Genomic DNA, 26,301 nt, shown 5'->3' with positions numbered 1-26,301 from the left:
TCAAGGTAAGATAATTGCAATACCTTCTTTACCATCTAGTCATCCGTGAATGTTTCTGTTCATTTAGCCAACATTTATTAAACATTTTCAAAGTAAAATTTATACTTACCTAGTTCTAATAACTGAAATTTTACAAAAAACACGATCCTGCGTATCTTACAACCAGAATTTTATATTTCGATTAAAAAAAAAAAACAGTTTTGAACACACACTACTCCTCCATTGGAGCAAAAAATATGGACCCATATACCATTTGCACTTCTGATAATGAATGTATAGTGTTATATTTTGCTGGCATTAGAAAATTTTCTGTGTGATCCCTCTAAGTGGAAAATGACTTTGCAGGGAACTTGAGGAATGGTTGAGGTTTCCCACGATTGGGAGAATATATGATTTGATTCGCTAAAATTAGTTTCATGGTAAAACCTGAGGAATTAAATATCTGATAAAAATAACTAACTTGTAACAGAATATCTTATGGACTTTGAAATGTTGATTAGCTATAATAATTAATCCTGTATTTGCTCTTGTTATAGGCTATCATGTTGCTCTGAGGAATTACACTATTTAGAGATGTTATGATTAGTGGCTTTTTTTTTAATCAGATGATAACCACAACCCTACTCACAACTTCCTTGTTATTTTGTACCCATAAATTTCTTTGTTTTTACTGTCAAAATTTCGGTTTTTAAAGAAATTGTGGCAGATGGCCTCAGGGAGAATATGCAGGAGTGGGCAGAAGTGGATTTATAGTTGTGAGGACACAAAACAGTTTATTCTTGTATTATTATGTATTAATTATTATATTATTTATCTGTATTACAACTGTAATCCAACTTTTGCTCACCCCTGTATTTAGTAAAAAGAGATGTGATGACCTTGAACTTTAATGATATAATAGAAACCTAATGTTAGATCATATTAACTCAGACTGTAAAAATCTTGAAGTAATTAAGAATTAAAGTTTCCACTTTATGACTTTGTTATTGTAAGTGGCTTATCCTGTGATTAATAAGACCTCATATTATGTCTATTTAGAAGTGAAAATTTATATTTTTCTTAAAAAATGAGTTATGACAGTGTTGGGCTAATTTTTATTTATTCACTTATAAAACTAATTGCCATAACCTATAATTGAGATTTAATTTTGATAAATACATTAAAATTATATATTGAACTATATTCCCTAGAATATAATATAAATGAAGAATCCTGTTTTAATTGTAGTTTTATAACTGTGTCATATTATTTGCTAGATATTTTCTCATTTTATTTTAAAAGGATACTCTAAAATTGTTTAAATTCTGTTTCTCATAAAATGGATAATATGGTTGTTAAGATTCCATAATTATTGACACTAATATCACTTAGTGTACTAAATTTTTTTATTATAGGGCAATAAGATGTTTTATAAATGGAAAACAAATTCTTTGATAATTTATTTGGTGTGGGATAAATTTTATTATCCAGAAATGTGGCATGTTGTTTTTTTACACATTGTTACATTTATATTTGTTTTTGTAATTCCTATGATTATTTTAAATGCTGGTGACTATATATACTAGTGACATAGTTCTTTATTTTTATTATTGCCATTTTCTTTTCAAATGAACATTATTGTAAATATGAATTTAAAACAATATTTAAAGCATGTGGTTTAATGCTGTTATGTCTAATTACATCAAAAATTACTTCTTTGCTACTAAGTTGCCTTTATTTCCTTCTGAAAATAATGAATTCTGTTTAGTATGATTTTCAAGTCTTTGATAAAAACAAACTATACCTAATGGGACATTTCAGTTCATATTGATTTATTTTAAAGGATACCATCTTTCTAGATATGCTGCCATTTAAATCCAGGTTTTCATGAAATGTTCTTTTCAAAACTTCACTGAGATTATATATCAAAAGATCTAGGTGCAGGCTCTTAAGATGGTATGATTGTAGGTTTTGTCTGAATGAGCAGATTGAATTTTTATTTGAGAAGGAAACATTTGAAATTCCTTCTTTCTTTAGAAGAGACTATGGATATCAGTTGTATTGAAAATGCCTGGTAGCTACTTTTTTGGTCTAGTGTTTATTTATTTAAACACTTATCATATACAGATATATCTATTTATATCTATATCTGTATCTTTAGCTATCCCTCTATAGATATACATAGATATACAGATTGATATATAATAAGGATTTATCTAGACTTACATTTCTTTGAACAACATAGATTCACACACATACCCAGAGTTACCTACAGAATTCTGACCATGGTATAGATGAACATAGAAGATAATAGCTGACAAATAGTCTCTAGATTACATTTAAATAATAATAAAACATTTGTTAAAACTGAAATAGTTTCTGTTTTGTGCACACATTATTCTCAGCACTATTTTTTTTTTTTTTTGTATTTTTCTGAAACTGGAAACGGGGAGAGACAGTCAGACAGACTCCTGCATGCGCCCAACCGGGATCCACCCGGCACGCCCACCAGAGGCGACGCTCTGCCCACCAGGGGGCGATGCTCTACCCCTTCCGGGGTGTCGCTCTGCTGCGACCAGAGCCACTCTAGCGCCTGGGGCAGAGGCCAAGGAGCCATCCCCAGCGCCCGGGCCATCTTTGCTCCAATGGAGCCTTGGCTGCGGGAGGGGAAGAGAGAGACAGAGAGGAAAGAGGGGGGGGGTAGAGAAGCAAATGGGTGCTTCTCCTATGTGCCCTGGCCGAGAATCGAACCCAGGTCCCCCGCACGCCAGGCCGACGCTCTACCGCTGAGCCAACTGGCCAGGGCCTCAGCTCTATTTAAATATCAGTTCACATGTTCTAAAGGCTCAGTTTGATCAATTGCATTTTGATATTTTGAAGAAAGCTTTAAGTAAATACTTTTAATCTGTTTCTGGTTTCTCCACCCAATTATGAAAACAGATATGGCACAAAGTGACCAATCATGAAGAAATTACGGTCAAGCAGATGCTACTGATGCAAGATAAGGCTCAAAACAAAAATGTTTATTTTATTTTTTTAAATTAATTTATTGATTTTGGAGTGAGGGGAAGGGGGCGAAAGAGAGAGAAGAAGAAGAAGAGAGAGCAAGACTGATACATCGCTCAGTCCTGTATATGCCCTGACTGGGAATCACAACTGCAACCTCTGCATATCAGGATGATGCTTGAACCAACAGAGATATCTGGCCAGGGCTTCAAACAGAAATTTTAAAATAACTTGAGTTTATATAACTGCAGTATAAATTGAGCTCAATGGGTAGCAGAGTTATCTATTAAGATACTTAAACATTCCTTTTGTTATTTTTTCCCACATCAGTTCAATCCATTTCAGTAAAAACTCTGCAGAGCTTGGATGTTCTGAATGAAACCATACAATTAAGGAACTGTCCTTGCCTTCACTAAGCATACTATCATTTAAATAAAATAAGAGATCCATCTTTTTTTTGTCTTTTATCTTGGAGTAGAAATTTTTCAAAAGATGTGTATAAGAAAACAAATAAAAAGATGATTCTGCACTTTAAAAATAAGGAATTTTTTTCTAATAGTTATACTAAAAGGTTCTTTTTTTTCTTCTACACCAAATAAGGTATAAACATGCTCATAGGGAAAACTCATATAAATATGTAATATTTATATATTATATATTTTAAAATATCTACCACATTAATATATAAGAGTAGAAGATAATATAGTGTCAGTTTGTCACAGTGAGTAGCTTAGCCATGTAGGCTACCTAATTTTGGTGAAACTCTTTTCAATTTTATTTTACCTTTATGTTCATTTATTTATTTATTTATTTATTTTATTATTTTTTTTCATTTTTCTGAAGCTGGAAACAGGGAGAGACAATCAGACAGACTCCCGCATGCGCCCGACCGGGATCCACCCGGCACGCCCACCATGGGGCGACGCTCTGCCCACCAGGGGGCGATGCTCTGCCCATCCTGGGCATCGCCATGTTGCGACCAGAGCCACTCTAGCATCTGAGGCAGAGGCCACAGAGCCATCCCAAGCGCCCGGGCCATTTTTGCTCCAGTGGAGCCTCGGCTGCGGGAGGGGAAGAGAGAGACAGAGAGGAAAGCGCGGCGGAGGTGTGGAGAAGCAAATGGGCACTTCTCCTGTGTGCCCTGGCCGGGAATCAAACCCGGGTCCTCCGCACGCTAGGCCGACGCTCTACCGCTGAGCCAACCGGCCAGGGCCCTTGTTCATTTATTTAAACACATCATTTACTTTCTAATTGTTTTTAAGTCACAAATTTATTTTAACTTGCTAAACATTTACAACTTTCCTTTATACTCTACTATCAAAATATAGTGCAATATAAAAGCGAAAATATCAAGTCTGTCCATAGGGAGAAATCAGTCAGTAACTCATAATATTTATTTTGGTCCACATAAACAGCTAAGGAGCAATTGCCCATATAGAATTTTTAGTAAAGCCATTAAATTTGGATTATAACTAGCCTATAAAAATAAATTCAATTTTTTTTATAAAATGAAAACTTTCAATATTATTTTATTATACTTTTCTAACTAATTTATATTTTGACCAGTAGCCTTGGGAGTATTGGGACAGTATATTTTTATTTCTGATATTTAGATGTGGCTGTTCTTTTTTTTTTTTTTTTTCATTTTTCTGAAGCTGGAAACAGGGAGAGACAGTCAGACAGACTCCCACATGCGCCCGACCGGGATCCACCCGGCACGCCCACCATGGGGCGACGCTCTGCCCACCAGGGGGCGATGCTCTGCCCATCCTGGGCGTCACCATATTGCGACCAGAGCCACTCTAGCGCCTGAGGCAGAGGCCACAGAGCCATCCCCAGCGCCCGGGCCATCTTTGCTCCAATGGAGCCTTGGCTGCGGGAGGGGAAGAGAGAGACAGAGAGGAAAGCGCGGCGGAGGGGTGGAGAAGCAAATGGGCGCTTCTCCTGTGTGCCCTGGTATGGCTGTTCTTAGATGACATCAAATGAAGGTATAGAAGATCTGAAAGATGGAGTCCAATTAGTAGAATGCTGATATGGTCTTCAGTAAGGGTAGAAGCAAATATAAGAAGTTATCATTTATAACATACATAAACACAGAGAAACTCTTTAGCATCTTTACTGGTGTACAAATGATATACAATAAACTGTCCATAAAGTGTACAGTTTGGTGTTAGAATATGCACACATCTGTGAAACATCACCACAAATAAGATAGTAATTATTTTCATTTCTCCTAACAGTTTCTTTCTGTCCCTTGTTAGTCAAAAAAATAGTTTAAAAAAGCACGAGTTCAAAAAACATCAACACTAATCCAGTATCTATTTTTTATAGAATAATATGTATATTCTATGTTTATAATATGAAAATTTTGTTAAAAGAAGAATTAATTCAGCTCAAATTTTTATTATTTCCTTTCTTCTGATGGTTTTGAGTTGTCTTTTTTCTTCTTTTTCTAGTTCCTTAAGGTGTGATGTTAATTGTTTACCTGGACTCTCTTGTTTTTTCATATAAACCTATGATACGAACTTCCCTCTTATTACTACTTTCGCTGCATCCCAGAGATTCTGATATGTTGTGTTGTCATTTTCATTTGTCTCTATATATCTTTTGATCTCTGCTTTTATTTCTTCTTTGACCCAGTCATTTTTAGAAGTATGTTGTTTAATTTCCACATTTTTGTGTGTTTGTTTACTTCTTTTTGAAGTTGAATTCTAGTTTCAAAGCTTTATGGTCAGAGAATATGCTTGGTATAATTTCAATCTTTCTGAATTTGTTGATGTTAGTTTTGTGACTCAACATGTGGTCAATTCTTGAGAATGTTCCATGTACACTGGAGAAAAATATATACTCTGTGTACTCTAGTTGACCAATGTTACCCCATTAAAATTAATTGCCTAAATAAAAAAATAATAAAAATTAAAAAAGAATTAATTCCAGTTTGCCTTTACTATTTCCCAAAATTTCCTGATACTGTGATTCAACTGGATTTTTTATTAAAAACACAGAATCTTTGGCCCCAGTCTGACCTCCTGAGTTAGTATTTCCTGGAGAATCCTAATGATCAGTATTATTTGGAAAGATGGACCTAGACTCACCTAGATAACAAGATGTACCTAACGTGATAAATTGTGCAGGGCAGAGATAAGTGGTGGCTTCCTGCTGGCTGATATAGATAGTCTACTTGGCATATTTTTGACCTATGGAATCAAATATAAGATACATGTATTTTTAAATCTTGTGTGTAAATAATCTAATAAATTATTCATGTGGATGGACTTCTGCAGACAATAAAACAAGTGCTGTCTGAAGAAGGTTTCACACATTCATAAACTTTTATAGAATGAAAGTATTTCAATATGTCTTATATTTCTCAAAGCTTTAAGACTAAAAATATAGGTGAAGAAGTAAAATAAATGGAGATATATTATTTGCTTTAAACATAGAAGTACAAATACTTGATTCTATCGATAATTTATTCTTAACAAAAATAGCATTGGGTACAAGGACAGATGAGTGATATTTTCTTATTATTTTTAACACAATTAAGTTTTATATTTCAGCAGGTTCACTTTTTTCTTAAAGAATGGAGTAGAGCCTAACCTGTGGTGGCACAGTGGATAAAGCACATTGACCTGGTATGCTGAGGTCGCTGGTTTGAAACCCTGGGCTTGCCTGGTCAAAGCAGATATGGAAGTTGATGCTTCCTGCTCCTCTCCCCTTCTCTCTCTCTCTCTCTCTCTCTCTCTCTCAAATGAATAAATAAAGTCTGAAAAAAAAGAATGGAGTAGGCATTATTGTATACTAGGTAAACTATTGATCATTTAGTAAACATTTAAAAGTTGGATAGTTAAGACTCATTACAAATTTTATGGAAAGCAAGGAAATTTACCTAAAATTATTAATGCAGATTTGTAGAATCCACTGGATGAAACAAAAAAGAAAATCTTATCTGTATGGGTACTTTGCCTTTTGATCTTATCCAGCATTTATAACAGTGTCAAGTTCAGAGAAGAAACAAATAATTTTGATTGATTTAGGTTGAAAGAATTAAGAAATTGATGAGAATCCATTATTAAAATCATCTTAAAAAATTGTCTAGTATTTTCCAATGATATTAAAACAGTATTTATTTGGCACCCACCCTATACTTGATGTTGTATATACAGAATCAAATTTCAACCTTATAAAAAGGAGGATGTTTGTATCATTGTTGGTATTTTAATCTCAAAAAGTACATTCATAGAGGTTAAATAATTTAAACAGGGTCACACACAGCCAGAAAAAAGGCTCACTGTCAAAGGATTTAAAGCCAATATCATATGATTTCAGAGCTGTCTGTGCCCTGGCACTCTTTCCATCTGGGAACACTGCCTTAAACTAGGTTTCTATATTTGAAAAGTTAGAAAAATAAACTGTCTTTTACATAGTGGATAACAGAGTTGAGTATATCATTGCTTTTGCCATTGACATGTTAAAAATTTTTGCATTATTATACATTATCAATAAGCCAAAGAGATACAAATGAGCAATACTTTAATCACTAGACATACATACTAGAATTGAAGTAAATGGATGGTGGATGGTGGGACCCATTGTTGGAGAGGGAGGTTACAACGAAGTAAGGTCTGTTTGACAGCTGATCAGAGTTGGTGACATCAGTATAAACTTATGTTTAGCTTAATATATATATCTTACTATATGTGTATATAATGTTTACAGATATATACAGGTTAATATAGATGCATTTATTTCTTAGCTGTGTCAGCTGAAGGGCCCAGAATAAATGAAACTCCAGGAGCAAGGAGCACACCTATCATTCAATTCTTGGCTTCTAACAGCATTCTATAATGAAATAAATTAGTGCTCCTAGGAAAAATGACTGCCTTAAATACAGGTCCAGTAAATAAACAAGATGAGCCTGGCATAGTGGGTCTTAGAGTTTTAGGAAGGAAGCAATATCTGAAACAAGCAAACAATCAAACTCACAATGATAAGACTATGTAAACAAGACAGAAGAACTAACTGAAAGAGTAGTCAGTGGCCAAGCTTAATAATTGGAGTTACAAAATAAATTACTATATTAGAAACTGAAAGCATCCATGTATCATACTGATATGAATAGGTAAGTAAATAAATAAGAGAAAATAGACAAATCTCTTGTGCTGAACAATTCCAAATAACTAAGTTTCTATCAGCCTAAAGGAGGCGAAACATAACGCTCTGTTTCTTAAGTGTGACTATCTATAGTGATTTTCATCCAAAGAGCACAGTATGGAAAACTGAAGAAAAGAATAACTTTATAGTGAATAAAACAGACCAATGCAATCTTCAATGATCAAGGTTAACATAAAAGTGATGTAATATTAATAGTATGTATCCTTGATACAATGTAATAATAAAAATAGCACTTTACCTCTATTGTTTTCTTCCCAAGAACTAATAACCCCAGTCCAATCATGAGAAAAACATCAGATCAATCCCAATGGAGAGATAGCCTACACAATACCTGACCAGTATGCCTCAAAACTGTCAAAGTCATCAAATCAAGCACAGTTTGGGAAACTATAATAGCTAAAAGGAGCCTAAGAGGTCCTGATGACTAAATGTAATATGGTATGTTGGATGGGATCCTGGGACAGGAAAAGCATAATAAATAAAAACTATCAAAATCTAAATAAAGTAGGGACTGAGGTTAATAATAATTTGTCAATAATGGTTCATGACAGATGTACTGCACTATTGTAAGGTGTTCCTAAGTGGGGACACTAGTTGTGGGGCATATAGGAACTGTCTGTACTGTCTTTGCAATCTTTCTGTAACTATAAAACTATTTTAAAGTTAAATTTTTTAAAAATTTAGGGAAAAAATAATTAGTCCACAATGGAAACAGTAACATAAAGGATGGCTATTTTGCTTTTTATACTGGTTCTCAAAGGTCAGCTCTGGTACAAAACCTACTATACAGAAACAATATAGTGTTTCCACATATCCAAAAGATGAAACTCAGAAGTTATGTAAATTATTTTGTTTATTCAAAACTTGATTTCTTTAGTATTTTTTTGCTGTTCTTACACTAGGAAAGTAATAGTTTAATTTTACCAGCAGAAATGTTCTAAGTCATAATTCTCATTTTGTTCCAGCCTTACTTAATAAAAGTTTGAGTGGGTAAAGAATGAGCAAAAAGTATCAGTGAGGAAGAAGGATAAGATAGTCTGACCAGGTGGTGGTGCAGTGGATAGAGCATCAGCCTGGGAGGCAGAGGACCTAGGTTCAAAATCCCTAAGATATCGCCTTGAGTGTGGGCTCACCAGGTTGAGCAGAGTGTCATTGGCTTCAGTGTGGGATCATAGACATGACCCCATGGTCACTGGCTTGAGCCCAAAGATCACTGATTTGAAGCCCAAGGTCGATGGCTTGAACAAGAGGTCACTCGCTCTGCAGTAGCCCCCCCCCCCCAGTCAAGGCACATATGAAAAAGCGTCAATGAACAAGTAGGGTGCCACAACAAAGAATTGATGCTTCTCATCTCTCTATCTGTCTGTCTGTCCCCATCTGTTCCTCTTTCTCTCTTTTTCTCTCACTAAAAAAAAAAAAAAAAAAAAAAAGGAAGGTAAGATATATTAAACATGGCCTTGATGCTGACAAATTTGGCTAACTTTAATGCTGTGCTCAATACTTGTAAAATACTTTACAGTAGTGAAGGAGTGCTGTCAGTCACAATTTGTGCTTCATCATTATGTTTCCAGGAGTTGCCAGTGTCCCCTCTTTGACCAGGTTTTACCCAAATGATGCAGAGATGATCTTGCCAGAGAGGACATTATTCCTAAACTATTCTGACCTGAGAAGTTGTTTTCTCCCTAATTCTGAACCAGTTTCAAAGAGCACTCCGTGTTTAACTTCTGAGAAAATCAAGTTTGTCAAACCATGGCAGTATTAAGTCAAGGGGTCTTTGAAAGCTACATATATTTTTTTTAACTTTAATGGATGTAAATAAAAAAATATTCAACTTCAGGCTGGTTAAGGGCATGTTGATACTTATTTGATAGCTTCACTCTGACATTGTTGATTAAAGAATTGATTAAGTTTTAAAATAAAGCACAAATTTCCAACTAATATCCTAATATATGCAACTAAGATGACACAAACTCAGTTTTGAATGACACATGATGATATATGTATTCCCCATTTATTCATTCATGCACGCAAGCACACATGCATTCAACAAATATCTATTAAATCTCTGTATGCAAAATAATGTTCTGGTGTTGGAAATATAGTAGTGAATGACATCAAATTAATTCTGTCGTCATAGAGCATACACATTAAATATAATTTATAAATAGAATGTGGCAACACCATCAATTATTTGGTGAAAACTGAGGATTTGCTATAAGAAATACATTAGTGAAAAGGAGAATGTTAACAAAGTAGTAAAGTGAGTAAAAAACTTTCAAGACAGTCTTTGTCTGTATGTTTACTGATATAATGAATAAATATATAGTGACAGTGGGAAAGTCAGTGTAATTTATGACTCAAGATAATTCAAATGCTATTTACTAGTGATCAAAGTACATTAAAAAAAACAACTGTCTTCAGTAAACCTCTGTTACTCTTATTTACTTTAGTAAATTTGCTTCTTTGCTTCAAACACTGTGATGAACAAGGGAGGCCATAGCTTATTTTTTCTTGTTTCTTGTCTTCTGGATGCTTTGTGCACAGTACAGAATATGGCATGCAATTCCCCTTTCTAGGAATCATTAGGGACTATGAATCTATGCCAAAATGTGACTGTGAGAACTGCCAATCAATTACAAGTTCCATGGAAGTAAACAAATTGCAATTTCACAACTACTTTTAGACAAATTTGGCTCTATATGAATACTATATGCTATAATATTCCAGAAAAACTTTGTGGAATGGGCACATTTAAGAAAACAAGAAACAGTTGAAAATACGCATTCTCTAAACCTGAATATTACAAAGGTCTATGATTAAAATAATAGAATTACATATTAAAATACCAAAGTCATTATCAATCTATTATGGGTATATAAAACATGAGAGTTAATAATTCTGTTCTCTCACAGATCATTTTTCTATTTTAGTTTTATTAAAATTCATACTTCACCCTTTAGTTTCATAGTTGAGTGTGTTGATAAAATAATTCAAAAACAAGTCTTTCGTATGTTACTTTGATTTTTTTTTGCCACCAATCACTCATTCCATGGATACTTATTAGATAGACACTCTTCTGTCCCAGGCACTGTTCTAAATCTAGGGAGTCAGACATGAATAAAATAAACATATTCCCGCCCCCACAAAAATTACATTCTACTTGAGAGGACTGAAAATGGCATATACAGACTCCATAAATTTTAATATCTAGATTTATGATATGTATATGAGATGGTATAATTGCAAGAGCTAAGAGAAAAATGAAACAGTTAAGGAGCAGATGGAATGATGAGACGAGGGGATGAAGGTAAGAGTTAGTGACGAGTGGTCACTCAAGTAAACAGGCCAGGTCTCAGTAAGAAAGCCAGAGAAATGGGAGAGAGCTCTGGAGAATCCCGCAGTGATGGATGCCAAATGCAGTGGTCCTTAGGTCAGAGTGTGTCTGAGGAGCCTCAGAACAGAAAGCTTGGGCAGAGCAGCTGAGAACAGTAGTCGCAGGTGAGGTGAGAGAAGATAGATGTATGTGTTCATCTTTGTTTGAAATTCTGGGTTTGAGCTTTACTCTCAATTTAATTATAAACATATATTTTTAAATACATATATAATTTTCACATAAATGTAAATTTGTATATCTATGTAATTTAATCTCACCAGGTGTCTGATACTTTTTATAACATTCTGAATGTAGATAGGGCTGAGACTCTGGTTATGCACTATCCTTTATGACTGACATCTTTAGCATCTAATATGTACATTATACATATGTATTTATATAATATCTAATATATATTATATCAGAAACACATCATTATTAGCCCATAATAGAATTTCCTATGTCTTTTTTAAAAGCTACAAAAACAAAGGTAATCTATATCAAAAAATATTTATCAATACCTCTTTATGATGTCAAGCCCAATGTTCACACAAGTAACAGCAAACTGACAAAAGGGGAGGTTGAATAAAGTATTCATATGTTTGGGAATTAATATTATCCAGACATACTGAAATAGCATACATAGTTTTTTATTTCCATCAAAAAGTAATCATTTAATAGATATTGGCAAATAACAACAAACACTGTAAGTGATTGCAACTTCTAAATGAAATATTTGTGCCCTGGCCGGTTGGCTCAGTGGTAGAGCGTCAGCCTGGCGTGCAGAAGTCCCGGGTTCGATTCCCGGCCAGGGAACACAGGAGAAGCGTCCATCTGCTTCTCCACCCCTCCCCCTCTCCTTCCTCTCTGTCTCTCTCTTCCCCTCCCGCAGCCAAGGTTCCATTGGAGCAAAGATGGCCTGGGCGCTGGGGATGGCTCCTTGGCCTCTGCCCCAGGCGCTAGAGTGGCTCTGGTCGCAGCAGAGCGACGCCCCAGAGAGGCAGAGCATTGCCCCTTGGTGGGCAGAGCGTGCCCCCTGGTGGGCGTGCCGGGTGGATCCCAGTCGGGCGCATGTGGGAGTCTGTCTGACTATCTCTCCCCGTTTCTAGCTTCAGAAAAATACAAAAAAAAAAAAATGTAAATGAAATATTTGTAGGAAATAAAAACAAAGGAAAATGTTTCTTTTATTTGCTATTTTTTCAAAATATAGTACATATTTTGAAAAAAATGCACTGTATTTAATGTGTAAATTTAATAATGATTATAAGACCCACATGGTATCAAAAATAGTAAATACTAAATAATAATCTTAAAAGTGTAAAAATGTGATAATAAAGATAATTATGTATGTATTAACATAATGGCATATATTATACAGAGTCCATAAATTTTAAAAACAGAAGACATATCAGGACTTCAAAACATCTTTATTATTTAAGAAAAAGTAAAACCATTAATTTATGTTTCTAAGTTTTATAAAGAAATCCAGACTTATGATGCTATGTAACTACAGTTTTATGATAGAAAAATCTCAAGGTATTTAGTAGATTTATATAAGTAAAACACTTTACAACCTGTAAATACTTGTATTATATAGAGAAAATAAAGTTGTTTCCAGGTTAAAAGAAAATTTAATTGTTTTAGATTTTTATTATACTGCATTCCAAGAATGCCAATATCCATTATACACAGTTGTAATTTCAGGGCTTTGTTAGTAATTATTCTTTATATATACTATTTTGCAGCCCCCTCTCCAGTCACCAATGTGAAAAAGGGGAAGATTGCAAAAAACAGCATCTCCTTGTCTTGGCAAGAGCCAGATCGCCCCAATGGAATCATCCTGGAATATGAAATCAAATATTTTGAAAAGGTGGGACTAACAGAATAAAGAATGTTCTTTTTTTTTTTTTTTATTTTAGCCACTGCAATTATCTAATTTGTAGAAAAGCATGTTGCAATTCTATGTGTAAATCAATGACAATTGATTCTGCAGTCATGATTATGGAGGGTCAAAGTGTACAAGGAGCACTATATTTATGTTCTGCTGCTGCCAAATAATTTATGCTGCCTGGATACTGCCGTATAGTCTAATGTCAGCTTAACCAGATTTTACAGCATTATGAGATGAAGTCATAGGACATTTTCAAAGTGTCACAAACACTCAAGCTGTTGACCTTCATTAGCAACTGAGGTATACTACAAACAACAACAACATCAAAAACAATAAAGACCTTGGCTACTTGGCTCAGTGGTAAAGCATCAGCCCAGTATGTGGATATCCAGGGTTCAATTCCCAGTCAGAGCACACAGGAAAAGTGACCATCTGCTTCTCCACCCCTTCCTACCCCCTTCTTTTTTCCTCTCTCTTCCCCTCCTGTAGCCATGGCTTGATTGGTTCCAGTGAGTGGGTCCCTGGCATTGAAGATGGCTCTATGGAGCCTCAACCTCAGGTGCTAAAAATAGTAGATTGTCAAGCAATCAACAATGGCCCTAGATGGCCAGAGCTCTGCCTGGGGCAGGGGCTTGCCAGGTGGATCCTGGTAAGGGTGCATTCGATAGTCTGTCTCTCAGTCTCCCCTCCTCTCACTTAAAAAAAATAATAAACACATAAATAAATAAATAAAAACTTGTGTTAGTGTTCAGTAACCCTGAATAATACCTATACTGTTAAACAAGTATGAACAGAATAAAATGTGTCTGTAACATATAATTTATAAAAAATCCATAACAAAATCTAATGCTGCAGCATTAAATTTATTTTAAAATTTGGGGCCCAAAATTGGAAATGCGTGCCTCACATTCCTTATATTTTTCAATTTCTTCTTTCCTGAGTTGGCTTTTAAATCTACTCTTACATGTTTAGCCCTAACAATTTTTGAAATCTGAAGACAATCATTATCTTTGGTCTTTTTTTCCTGAATCTACAACCAAGTGAGTTATTGATGGAAAAATAATACAAATGGAAATTAAAGATGAGCCTGTAATTTCTAAAGCTGGACTGGAATATTTTGTCTTAGACATGTAGCCACCATGAGTCTTCCAACTCCCACTCAGCCTGTGATGCTTGTAGTCTGGATCTGAATGACAAACATCACTTAGAACCTTCTGGGTTCTAATAAAGGAGTAAAGATAGATGAGTGCCCCACGCAGCCTCTAGTTGGTAGATAAGAGATTCTGACCCAGAAATGAAATTGATTGTAGATATAATGCAGAGAAGCAGATCCCAAGAGGGAAGGAAGGGGCTCAGCTTCACTTATTCAGTTGTTTTTCCAGACTCACGGAGACATCACTCTTTTCCTCTTAAGGAAGAATAGAAAGGGTAGGACGAGCAATACCTAAGCAATTGCCCATCTAGTACACTGGAAAAGAGAGAGGGAGTGAATAATTCTCCTTATACTAATACAGAACTATCATGAAGAATACTGATTCTTTATTAATAAAAATTGTTTAAAAATCCAACATTTTATGTATATGTAATGTAAGTAAATACATTAAAATATTAAAATAATTCATAGCATGATAGAATGTATATATATTAAAGTTGCTTCTTTTACTTATTGTTTTGACAGTTATCTGTGTAAAGTTACAACTGAGTACAAAACAGTAGGATGTGTGGGGCGAGGAGAACTGGACTAGCTTCATAATCCTAGGTCTTGTATGTCTGTAAAATGTTCACATATTGATTTTATAAATAGCTGAGTAAACAGAAAATTATTACTTTTGAAATTGTGTTTCTCCGAATGACTTGAGTTAGCATTATATGCAGCTATCAGATCATTAGGGAAAATAAATGAACATACTTTTAAGATATTTCTTTTTTTTTTTTCCTTTTAAGATATTTCAAACAAAAAAAATACTTTATCAAATACATCATTCACCAACAATGCTCTAAAAGAATACTTCTGAAAAAAATGTTAGGATATGGATTATAATATTTATTGTAAAAAACAAATAAATTAGCCTGACCAAGTGATGGTGCCATGGATAGACCGTCAGACTGGGATGCGGAGGACCCAGGTTTGAGACCCCGAGGTCGCCAGCTTGAGCGCGGGCTCATCTGGTTTGAGCAAAGCTCACCAGCTTGGACCCAAGATCACTGGCTTGAGTAAGGGGTTACTTGGTCTGCTGAAGGCCACGGCCAAGGCACATATGAGAAAGCAATCAATGAACAACTAAGGTGTTACGACGAAAAACTGTTGATTGATGCTTCTCATCTCTCTCCATTCCTGTCTGTCTGTCCTCATCTATCCCTCTCTCTGACTCTCTCTGTTTCTGTAAATAATAATAATAATAATAATAATAAAATTAATTAATTGATTAACTAAAATATTCTTATGTTAATATCCCTCACTGATTCCCATTTCTTTAAACTGAAGTGCAAATCCTATAGGTCTACAAGTTTAACACATGCTATTTCCAAATACTATTTGTTAAAGTTAACATTACTTATTTAAGTTTTTATAAGCTTTATTACTGTATACTAATACAAAGCTAGGTTTCTAGAGCTATATATATGTGTTTATAACTATATATCTGAACATAGATTAAATTTTATAGACATTCTAAGTCTCTAAATATTTATGGTAATTAAATTTGATTTTTAGAATAGCTGAAATGCATAATGGTATTTAAAAATAATTTTATACCCCAAAACATTAAATTTGAATATCTGTATATTAGATGAAATAAAGTTCAAGAGTAAGAAAATTAAACATTTGACAAGTACTTTTTTTCTTAAGTAGTGTTTCTTCCCCTGAAGCAATTAGCTAGACCAATTTCTGGTTTTCTTTTTTGTTTTTAGGAAATTATCCTATTTCCCCTTATGAGTACACTGGTGGTTTTTGCTGTTACTTCTCAGCATATGCATGAGTGTCAGAGATACAGGATAGACGGAAGTAGGTTTACAGTTGTTTATGTGAAAAATCATACATTACTTAATGCATAATAAAACAAGAATAAACTGTGTTTTATTCACATTGTGGAATTATACTTACAGTTCAATCTCATTTAAAATCATTTATTACTCTCAGATTTGGTTTTTACATTTAACATTTTTATATAATGCTGTATTAATTCATTTTATTCTCTGTGTAACTCAAAGAGTTCTATGCATATCCCCAATAAATAATAAAGTTATAAACTTTTTTGGTCAATATTTTTGTTTTTATAGTGAGGGTATTAATTGCCAGACTAAATTATTGAGTGTACCATGTAAAATTTTGTTTTGTTTTAGTTTAACACATTCAGAAGAAGAAAAAAAAAGGATAAGGAGTTTACCTACCATGTTCTAAGATAGGGGTCCTGAGCAGGTTACCAGTTTACTCTGAACCTTCAGAATGACACCACCACTTGACTGGATGGCTCTTGGCCAGACACAGGTGGCAGAGCTTTCCAGCGCTCATGCATTTGCCAGCTGGCATTTCTGCCTGCAATTGCCTTGCTCTAATGGAGGTCATTGGGCCTCTGGGCTCCTGCATGGTGATGGGCCCATTGCCATCTCTTAATTAAAGGCAGAGGCTAAGAGATGCTGCCCCTTGGCAGGGTGTTAGCCAGCTGGCTCCTTCTGTTGAGGCCCTCCCCTCCCTGCATGTGAACAATGTTTGCTAAGGAGCTGGGGAAATGTAGCTCATTTGCTCAGCAGGGGGCATGAAGGCAGCAAAAGCTACTGCCCTAACCAAGGGCTTGGCAGCCTGCTGTCATGTGGTAGTGCCCGTTAAAGATGAATACACAGGGTTCGTGCTGTAGAGGAAATTATAATTTGACAGTGATTGAAAGGAGTAGAGCAGAGGCAAATTTTGGAAATATTTAGGTAATTCCAAAATGTATATTTATAGGTTCTGATTCCTTAGAAATATGTTTTGTAAATCCGTTTAATAAAATACTATTCAACTAACTCAGAGAGACAATATACAATTAAACCTATGAAAAGGAACTACTGAGATATATATAAATATATATATATTGAATACATATATATATATACAATTGAACCTATGAAAAGGAACTACTGAGATGTGTGTGTGTGTGTGTGTGTGTGTGTGTGTGTGTGTATATATATATATGGCTACTAAGTAAATCAGAATATAGCATCATTTTGTGCAGTGATAGTAGATCCTGTTTTATTTTAAGGAGAAGCTTTCCAATTTCCTTGAAATGTTTTTTTCTTATTTTTCTGGCAATAGTATCAATTCATAATTTTTTTTTACAAAATGTACTACTTGTGACTTCAATAGGTTGGGGTTCCAACCATGTAGGCTTTTTAATTTTTCTTTCCACAGAGGAATTTGTTATCATGCTAAAGCGCCCAGTCAAATTTGCCTAGAATTTATGATGTTGTAGAGCTTGTGCTGGGTATATTATCTCAACTGCTCTCTGTGTGCTCATATGCTCTTGATAAATAATTTCATCCAACTCAAAATGTCAAAAAAGTAATATATGGAGTCACTTTAAAATGGAGCCTGAGCTGCTATCCCAAAGGAACTGCCTTATATATCTTATGTCTCTAACCTTTGAAATGTTAAAACAGTGCAAAATAAACTTTGGGCTGAACCTTAGACAATACTTGTCCCAAATAACTATTTGTAAAAATAACAAGAAAGCAGATAGTATGACTACTAGTCTATTGACTAATGAACTAAAAATTTTAAATATATATATATTTAAAATATATATATATTAGAATTGACAGCACTATTTTAGCTTATCTGCATCAACAGAAATTCCTTCCTTCTATTGATGTAGTTGTTATCCTTCCTTTCTCATAAGTATCACCTGCCCTTGTCTCCTAAACAGAACTCAATTTGGGCTCCTGCCTCAATCAGTGCTTTACTAACTATCTATTCCTTGACTCCTGATAAATGCTTGTTGTTTTTCATTTTGAAAGGTGTTGACATATCAAAGAAAAAACTGAGGTTGAGTTGCATACTCATATTTATGCACATATTTTAATTACATGGCTGAAATTATATCACTGATAACCCTGTGCTCTTTTATAAATATAAATAAGTAAAAATTATTTTAATTTACATTATAAATGTTAATGTTTTTGAAAAAATTATAACTATGTTAAATATATCAGACTATTAACTTTAGTTTTGCCTAGATTTTTTTCACCAACTTAAATTCCTTTTAAACAAATTATAAATAATAGCAAACAGATATTTTATCATATCTTACTGAAAATTACTGCTTCAGTCACTGACAAAATGGGAAGTACAAAACTATGAAGAAAGCTTTGTATACTCAATCACAGTCATAACATCAGTGACTGCAATAGTTTATAGAAGATATTTACCTCTTTTAATACATTGTCTGGTCCAATAAGGCAGTGGTGCAGTGGATAGAGCGTCGGACTGGGACTTGAAGGACTCAGGTTTGAAAACCTGAAGTTGCCAGCTTGAGCACAGGCTCATCTGGTTTGAGCAACACTCACCAGCTTGAGCCCAAGGTCACTGGCATGAGCAAGGGGTCACTCGATCTGCTGTAGCCCCCCCCCCCACCTCAAGGCACATATGAGAAAGTAATCAATGAACAACAAAGGTGCCCCAACCAAGAATTAATGCTTCTCATCTTTCTCCCTTCCTGTCTGTCTGCCCCTATCTGTCTCTCTCTCTTTTTCTTTTTGTCTCTGTCACAAAAAAAGACATTGTCTGCTTTTATAGTGCAGTATCCTTAGCATATAGAAGGCACATTAGAGTAGGTGAGAGAAGATCAATAAATGTTTGTGAATGAAAAATGTTACTGACATTATTATGTAAATTTTTATAAGATTTAAATCTCTACTTTAAATCCTTTCCAAAACTCAAATAAAATTTCGTAAATACTTTAAATATTAAACTTTTCAATTATCCTATACATTTTAAAAAATGAAGATCAGTTGTTTATATAGAATGAATCAGAAAACCTACTTGAATTAGAAATTAGACTGTATCTATTTGGAGAGAAGTTTAGATATACTTAACCCTAAGGTAATCTTACATGATTGATCATGTTACATGAGAAATGATAAAACTGTTATAAAAGAAGTGTGTTTATAAGGTTACTTTAGATTTTATTGGTGGTAGTATCGAACATGGATACAAGTGAACTTTGATGTGTCAAATTATTTTTAAAATTAGAATAATAATTATGGCAATTAAAACATGTATTTTACAAGTTTAGTAAGTGCTTTCACATGTATTACATGTATTACCTATTTCATTCCTACAACGTTCTTTGTGAGGATATCCTGGCACCAATTCTCAAGCTCAGTTTTATAGAGAAGAACACTGAAGGTAAAAGTAAGAATAAACTTGCTGTATTTTAGCAGGTGATTTCAGTGTTCTTGCTAAAGTAACGTGAATGGCATGCTGCTATTGATTGTAAACTTCAAGGGAGAAGAAACATGCTTTGCATTTTAATAGCACTATGACAATTAAATAGTCACCATATTTCCTATTTCTTGTTTGAGATACCAATGTTATATTTCTTTTAAATATTTTTCTCTTAGGAGAAAAATCTTTTACATATTATTTTCATTAACTCTTTTAAAAAAATCAGTGCAGGTCCTATTTATAAAGACAAAATTTCAGGAAATTTTTGACAATGATGGTTTTCAGTCATCAGTCAAGTTATTGTAGTTAAGGACAAATTCTTAAAAAGGGAAAAATATTCTCTATTACTTATCTTTAATTTGTCTATTAAATATATGTAGAAAGACCCTACAAAAAGAACAAGTTTAACCAAGAATTCACACACAAAAAATATATGAGAGAATAAAGTTCAAAACAGAGACTTTGTGTTTAAAATCTTCATAGGTCTATAATTTTATATTCAGCATAGTAACTTCAGAGATGTGAGGAGTTATAGATGTCAGACTTTTGTTAGCAATCAGAATACGAACAGCTCTTTGTTTTAGTTGCCAGACTACCTTTCCAGTGATTTGTTTTCATACTGTCTTCATTCACTATTCACTCAGCCTTAACACAAATAATAAAAGTTTTAAAAAAGGTTTAAAGGAAATTTTTAAAAATGAAAATAATTTTTTGCATATATGCATTTTTAAAAATACTGCTTATTTAGACTTAGTGAATTGAAATCAAAGTTCTCTCATGAAGTATTCATTCCTTCTCCCAAGCTCTAAATATGATTAGAAATCAGATATGCTAAAGATATAAAGCGTAAGTCTTAACTGGTAGTACATATAACACACTGTCACCTTTTTCTATGAACAGGTAGCATGTTAGATATGCTCCTATAAAACATTTATGAGGGAAAAAAAAGCACACAAATAGCAATGTTAAAATAGAGTCTGCAAAGTAATTTATCTCTTACCAATTTTATTTTAAAAGTTGGTAAATATATTTTTACCAAAGGCAAGGAGGGTGGGTGGATGAAGAATGTGTCACCCACCACTTTTGAGTTCTAGACTACACTATAAATAGCACACCTAGACTGTGTAGGTGTTTTCTTTCCTAAAGCATAGTTGTACTAAGAGCAAATTTTCTTAGTTTCTGATTTCTTTCCAAATCTATGATTCTGTTTTGCTGTTATTAGTGATTCATATGTTGACTTTGTTTTATTGTATGTTCATGTATAATCCAAGGACCAAGAGACCAGCTATACAATTATCAAATCGAAAGAGACGACTATAACTGCAGAGGGCTTGAAACCAGCTTCAGTGTATGTCTTCCAAATTCGAGCGCGCACAGCAGCAGGCTATGGTGTCTTCAGTCGAAGATTTGAGTTTGAAACCATTCCAGTGTGTAAGTCATTTTAATTACTGTCAACTCATGTCTCTGTAATGGTTACCAGAAAAGAGTCAGTGGATCAATACTCTCCCTGGGCATTCTGTCAGTCTCCTGCTCCTCCTCTCTCCCCCAGGGCTGACCTGCCAGGTAGGAAGCCTCTGTCATGCTATTATGGTAAGTGTGCAGGTTAACACATTGGTCCCTGATCCTCATTGGATTGATTCTACTGGTAGACAAAACACCAGAAGATCCTCAAGAAATGCTTAAACCTTGCTTTTAAAGACTTCTTTTCCACTGCTTCCGTACTTTATTGAATTATTGCCATTTACTTTTTACTTGGTTTATTGAACAATGTTACCAGGTTTAGTCTTTCTATGAAAACTCCACAGGGAGCTTTCATTAGTATTGAGTTTGGCAAGAAAATGATTCTCTCTGATTGTTTTAAAATCAAAATCCCTAGCAAAGTATCTCTGAATGGAGGGTATAAAAATATTTCTGAAAAATCAAAAATATTTCCTGTACTATTATTTTTTTGTTTGTTTAGCACAAAACTTTTTCTTCTCTAATGATGAACAAAATATTTAGACTATTTATTCATCTTACAGCACACATTAAAAGTAGGATATAAAGACTATAACTTCCTTGTTTACATATATGTATATATAATTATGCACATTTTAAAAAGCTAGTTATGTAAGATTTAGTGTTTTTTAAAATAAAGAAAATAAAATACATATTTTCTCCTTAGAAAAACCTACAAAATGAGAGCTTCTTATCATATTTATTTTTTATTGATTAGAAAAATCATTAAGTTAAATTTTCAATGATTTATGAAATACATTACAAAAAATATCATTTTAAAGATTACAAAGTTCTAATTAGTTTTAGGATGTTGGCATATACAGCACTATTTTTTTTCCAGATTTTTCAATATACCTCTTACTATTTAAAAAATTAAGTAGTAAATTCTAGGTATGCCAGAAATTCATCAATGTGATAATTGAGAGAACTAATATGAGATTATTTTTCATATACTTTTACAAAGGCTCACATGAGGCTGTATACTTTTTATAATTTTCTACATAATTTCTAAAGGAAAAGAAATATTACCCAAATATTTATTACCATAAAAGTTCACTTTAGTGTAATTAATATATACTAAAAGTATTGCAGGTTATTCTGCCTCTTAGGTATTAGTGTGGAATTTTATTTTTACTTGAGTATGTGTACATATATTTGCAAGCATTTTAAGAATGAAATTTTCTTTGAACAAAACGTCTATTATATACCAACTCCCTTTGACCTTTATGTAGACTCTTTTCTTGATATAGTTCAACAAGGATATGTTGAACATCTATTACATATTAGTCTTTAATATTTTAAATTTATTTATGGATTTTATAGAGCTTAGAAGGGAGAGAGAGAGAGACAGACAAAAACATTGATTTGTTTCTGTATGTGCCGTGACTGGGGATCAAACTGACAACCTTTGCATCAGGACGATGGTCTAATGACCTAGCTCTCTGGCTAGGCCTATCTATTAGTCTTTCTTAAGCTCTGGGAAAATCACTGTAATACATTGAAACTGCTCTCCAGAGAAAAAGTCAGTCTATTTAATTCTGAAGGATCAAATACTTCTTATAAAATTATTTTAGAATAATAATTTTATTTAAAATTTTATTTTATTTACTCCATACATATCAAAAGATTTTCACTGTAAGTACTGCGAGTGATTCAAATTAAAGGACCAATCACTTTTTTCTTAAGGCTTGTAGTCAATTAGAGACTTTAAAAAGTTACATGTTGATTAAAATGTATTTGTGATTTGAATTACTTAAAATATATTTATTTAAACATGTAAAAAATTTGGGTATGCCACTAACAATTATTTTGGTACAATATATTATTCTATACTTAGATGCTAAAATCTCATACTTTAGTACATTGTTAAATTTGATCTTGCCAATTATTAAAAATATAACATTTGACACTACTCAGCCCTTATAATATTTTCTAAAAATAATACTTTTGTTAGCCTGCAAAAGTATTATTTTGTTGTTTTTATCCTTACATCTGATTAATCATGCCCCCTTCTTTCAAAAGGATTGAAAGTATAGATCACTGCAAGATGGTCAGAGTCAGTTTGAGTTAGAAAGAATCTAGGGATAGATGACAAGAATAGAAAGGGAAGTGTTTGGATGTCCAGCATTTATCTGGGGTTGGAATTTGTGTCAAGAGCTAAGAAGGGTTTGTAAAGAACAAAACATAGAAAGCAGGGTTAGTATTAGTTTTGATGACTTAAAATTTGTTGTCTTGTAGGTGAACTAAATTTAGCCACTCTAAATTTAGCAAAATGGTTGTCATTAAACTATGATCAAGCTAGGTATTCTATTGAGGATTTCTTGAATTACTCTATAAGTTTCTTATTTTAATTGAATGAGTTATCTGCAGAAAGAAACATTTTCTTAATTATTTAGGTATAACTATCTAATCCCGCCCATATTCCTTTTATTATTGTAATTGTATTTTTCAAATATAAATTATTTCATTTAATTCATGTATTTTAAAGAAAAAATAATGTAAATAAATGTAATCTCACTGCAAACTTAAAATTCTAAATATACACCTTGATATTTTTCAAAAAGTGGTTCTCCTTAAAAAAATACTTTTTGATCATATTCTGCTTCAAATTATTGTGTCTAAAATTATATTCAGAGTAGTTACATTATATTTACCTTTACTGAAGTTACAGTCACAACATTTTGACTTCAACCTATATCTATGCAAAAATGTCTTACTTGAGGTAATGAAATTTTTTATTTTTCTGGAAAACAGCACATGCAAACTGTAAACATGTCATAGATTGAGCAACTCCTCTTTAGATTAAGGTGTTTGACATCAAGGGCTAAATTCATTTTATTATGCAAACCTAAGATCTTTAGATGACTGCTGTGTAAACAATTAACACTCATTTTTTTTTTTATGATGACAAGGAAATAATCAGTGATTAAGTGATTCTTTCAAATCTTTTTTTGAGAATAAATATTTTCTCTTAGAGATGTCTTTTTAATTACACACTTTTGAGAAGAGATATTAGAGGGAAATCTTAGCAAAGTGTGGGTGAATTGCTTAAACCATGCAGTGATTACCAACTATTAAGCAGCCGTTATTTGAATACATATGATTACATTAACCTCCGGCTCCATTTTCTGTGTCTTCTATCAGCAGTTGCAGCATCCAGCGATCAAAGCCAGATTCCTATAATTGCTGTGTCTGTGACGGTGGGAGTCATTTTGTTAGCAGTGGTTATCGGTTTCCTCCTCAGTGGAAGGTAAGATAAGAAGCTGTGATTTTCAACTTGTGCGGCTGATTCCTTCCCTACCTTGACCTGACCATTTGCCTGTTAAGCACATCCTAAAACAAATCAAGCAAGCAATACACATATCAGTAGATTACCTCAATATATGATGTATTTCTTGAGCTTTACCTTGTCCCTGTTAAGTACTAACTTTTAAGCATACAATACTTCTTCATCAAACATATTTTCTTCATTAGGATAGTATTAACTTGTTATTATTTACCGTCATTAAAATTACCAGCCTTTGTTTGATACAATCTTTCTTTTTACCTGACATTTGTTTCTTCTCAAAAGTACTTATTGTTGCCTGCTTTAGTTTTAGCATTTAAGAAAGACTATGTCTGTGCCATGGTAGATTTAGAAGAATGGGACTAATAATTCTAATTAGTCAGCATTCTGTCCTAACAGGCTAATGGACAAAAGCAGACACTTTGGTAAACAAGCGATTTGAGAAATAATCAGCCCTTTATTAATGACTGCTTTTATTTTCAGAATCTGAATGATTTTAACATGACTACATCAATCATAGTACATACGGATTTAAAATGAATTTTATTGACTGTTTTATCAATAGATATATTAATATTGATTATATAGCTATATTTTTTTCATTTTGAAAAAAAAATAGGTTGAGTCCCAGTAAGAACTTTTGTAGAGGTATTTTTTGAGGCTGACCTGAGTATAATCAAATTTCCTAAAAATAAATAAATACATACATATAGAAACATGATTGTATTCTATTTCTACAACAAACATATTTCCATTTTTAATCTAGGCCATAGTTAGAAGGGATACTCAGTAACGACAGCTGTCAGTTTAAAAACGTTCTGGTGTTAGGCTTTTATAGAAAACTTAATGAAAGTTTTCATGGAAGTACTTAAACCTGCACAAATATGTGAAATTTACTATAAGATAAAAAAAAATTCAGGAAATCAATAGTCATATTGATCTTGTTACTGTTATATTCATTTAATTTTGACTCTGAGTACCTATCCAACTCATAAATATACAGAATTAGGCACTTTTCAATACACTGCATATTGTATTCTGAAAAGATTTATGACTATATTCATAAATTATAATAGCAACAATTTACTTTCATAAAACATTGTAACTTCCTTTAAACATCCTTTCTCTTTGTATCTGAAAATCCCATTTCTTCCAGTTATTTTCATTTAAGAGTGTTCAGGGTAGGGTTTTCTTAAGAATATATGTAGAAATGTGTTGCTTACTTTTAATATTTAAATAGCAGCAATATATTTTTAGAAATTCTCTGGGAAGCTGTTTGTGCTTTTGCTAAGGACAACCAGCCTTTTGCAGCTGGAAAACTGGGTATCAGCCTGACCTGTGGTGGCGCAGTGGGTAAAAGCGTCGACCTGGAATGCTGAGGTCGCCGGTTCGAAACCCCAGGCTTGCCTGGTCAAGGCACATATGGGAGTTGATGCTTCCTGCTCCTCCCTTTGTTCTTTCTATCTCTTTCCTCTCTCTGTCTCTTTCTCTCTCTGTGTCTCCTCTCTCTCTCTCTAAAAAAAAAAAAAAAATGAATAAATAAAAATGTGAAAAAAAAAAAAAGAAAACTGGGTATCTAGTGCCCCACAGACCTGTTCTCTCTAAAGTCAGTGGGTGAGAATTTTCTACCCGTGTCTCAACTTTCTGGAGAACAAGCTAATTCCCTCAGTCTT

The 26,301-nt window shown here is 33.5% G+C and overlaps 1 protein-coding gene across 5 annotated transcripts in view; it reads left to right on the top strand.

The window, feature by feature from the left end:
- Positions 1–26,301, top strand: part of EPHA5 (EPH receptor A5) — a 373,740-nt gene that overhangs the window by 239,682 nt on the left and 107,757 nt on the right. For 3 of the 5 annotated variants that reach the window (XM_066384548.1, XM_066384546.1, XM_066384550.1), the window contains 3 exons: positions 13,279–13,403; positions 21,117–21,276; positions 24,487–24,592. In XM_066384548.1, coding sequence (XP_066240645.1) covers positions 13,279–13,403; positions 21,117–21,276; positions 24,487–24,592 — 391 coding nt within the window. The remainder of the gene's footprint in view (positions 1–13,278; positions 13,404–21,116; positions 21,277–24,486; positions 24,593–26,301) is intronic. The other 2 variants (XM_066384549.1, XM_066384547.1) reach the window with 1 other exon arrangement.

The sequence above is a fragment of the Saccopteryx leptura genome, chromosome 5 (genome assembly GCF_036850995.1).
Source record: "Saccopteryx leptura isolate mSacLep1 chromosome 5, mSacLep1_pri_phased_curated, whole genome shotgun sequence".
Taxonomy (NCBI): domain Eukaryota; kingdom Metazoa; phylum Chordata; class Mammalia; order Chiroptera; family Emballonuridae; genus Saccopteryx; species Saccopteryx leptura.
The sequence above is the reverse complement of the archived record's forward strand: the minus strand, read 5'-3'. Positions and strand labels throughout refer to the sequence as shown.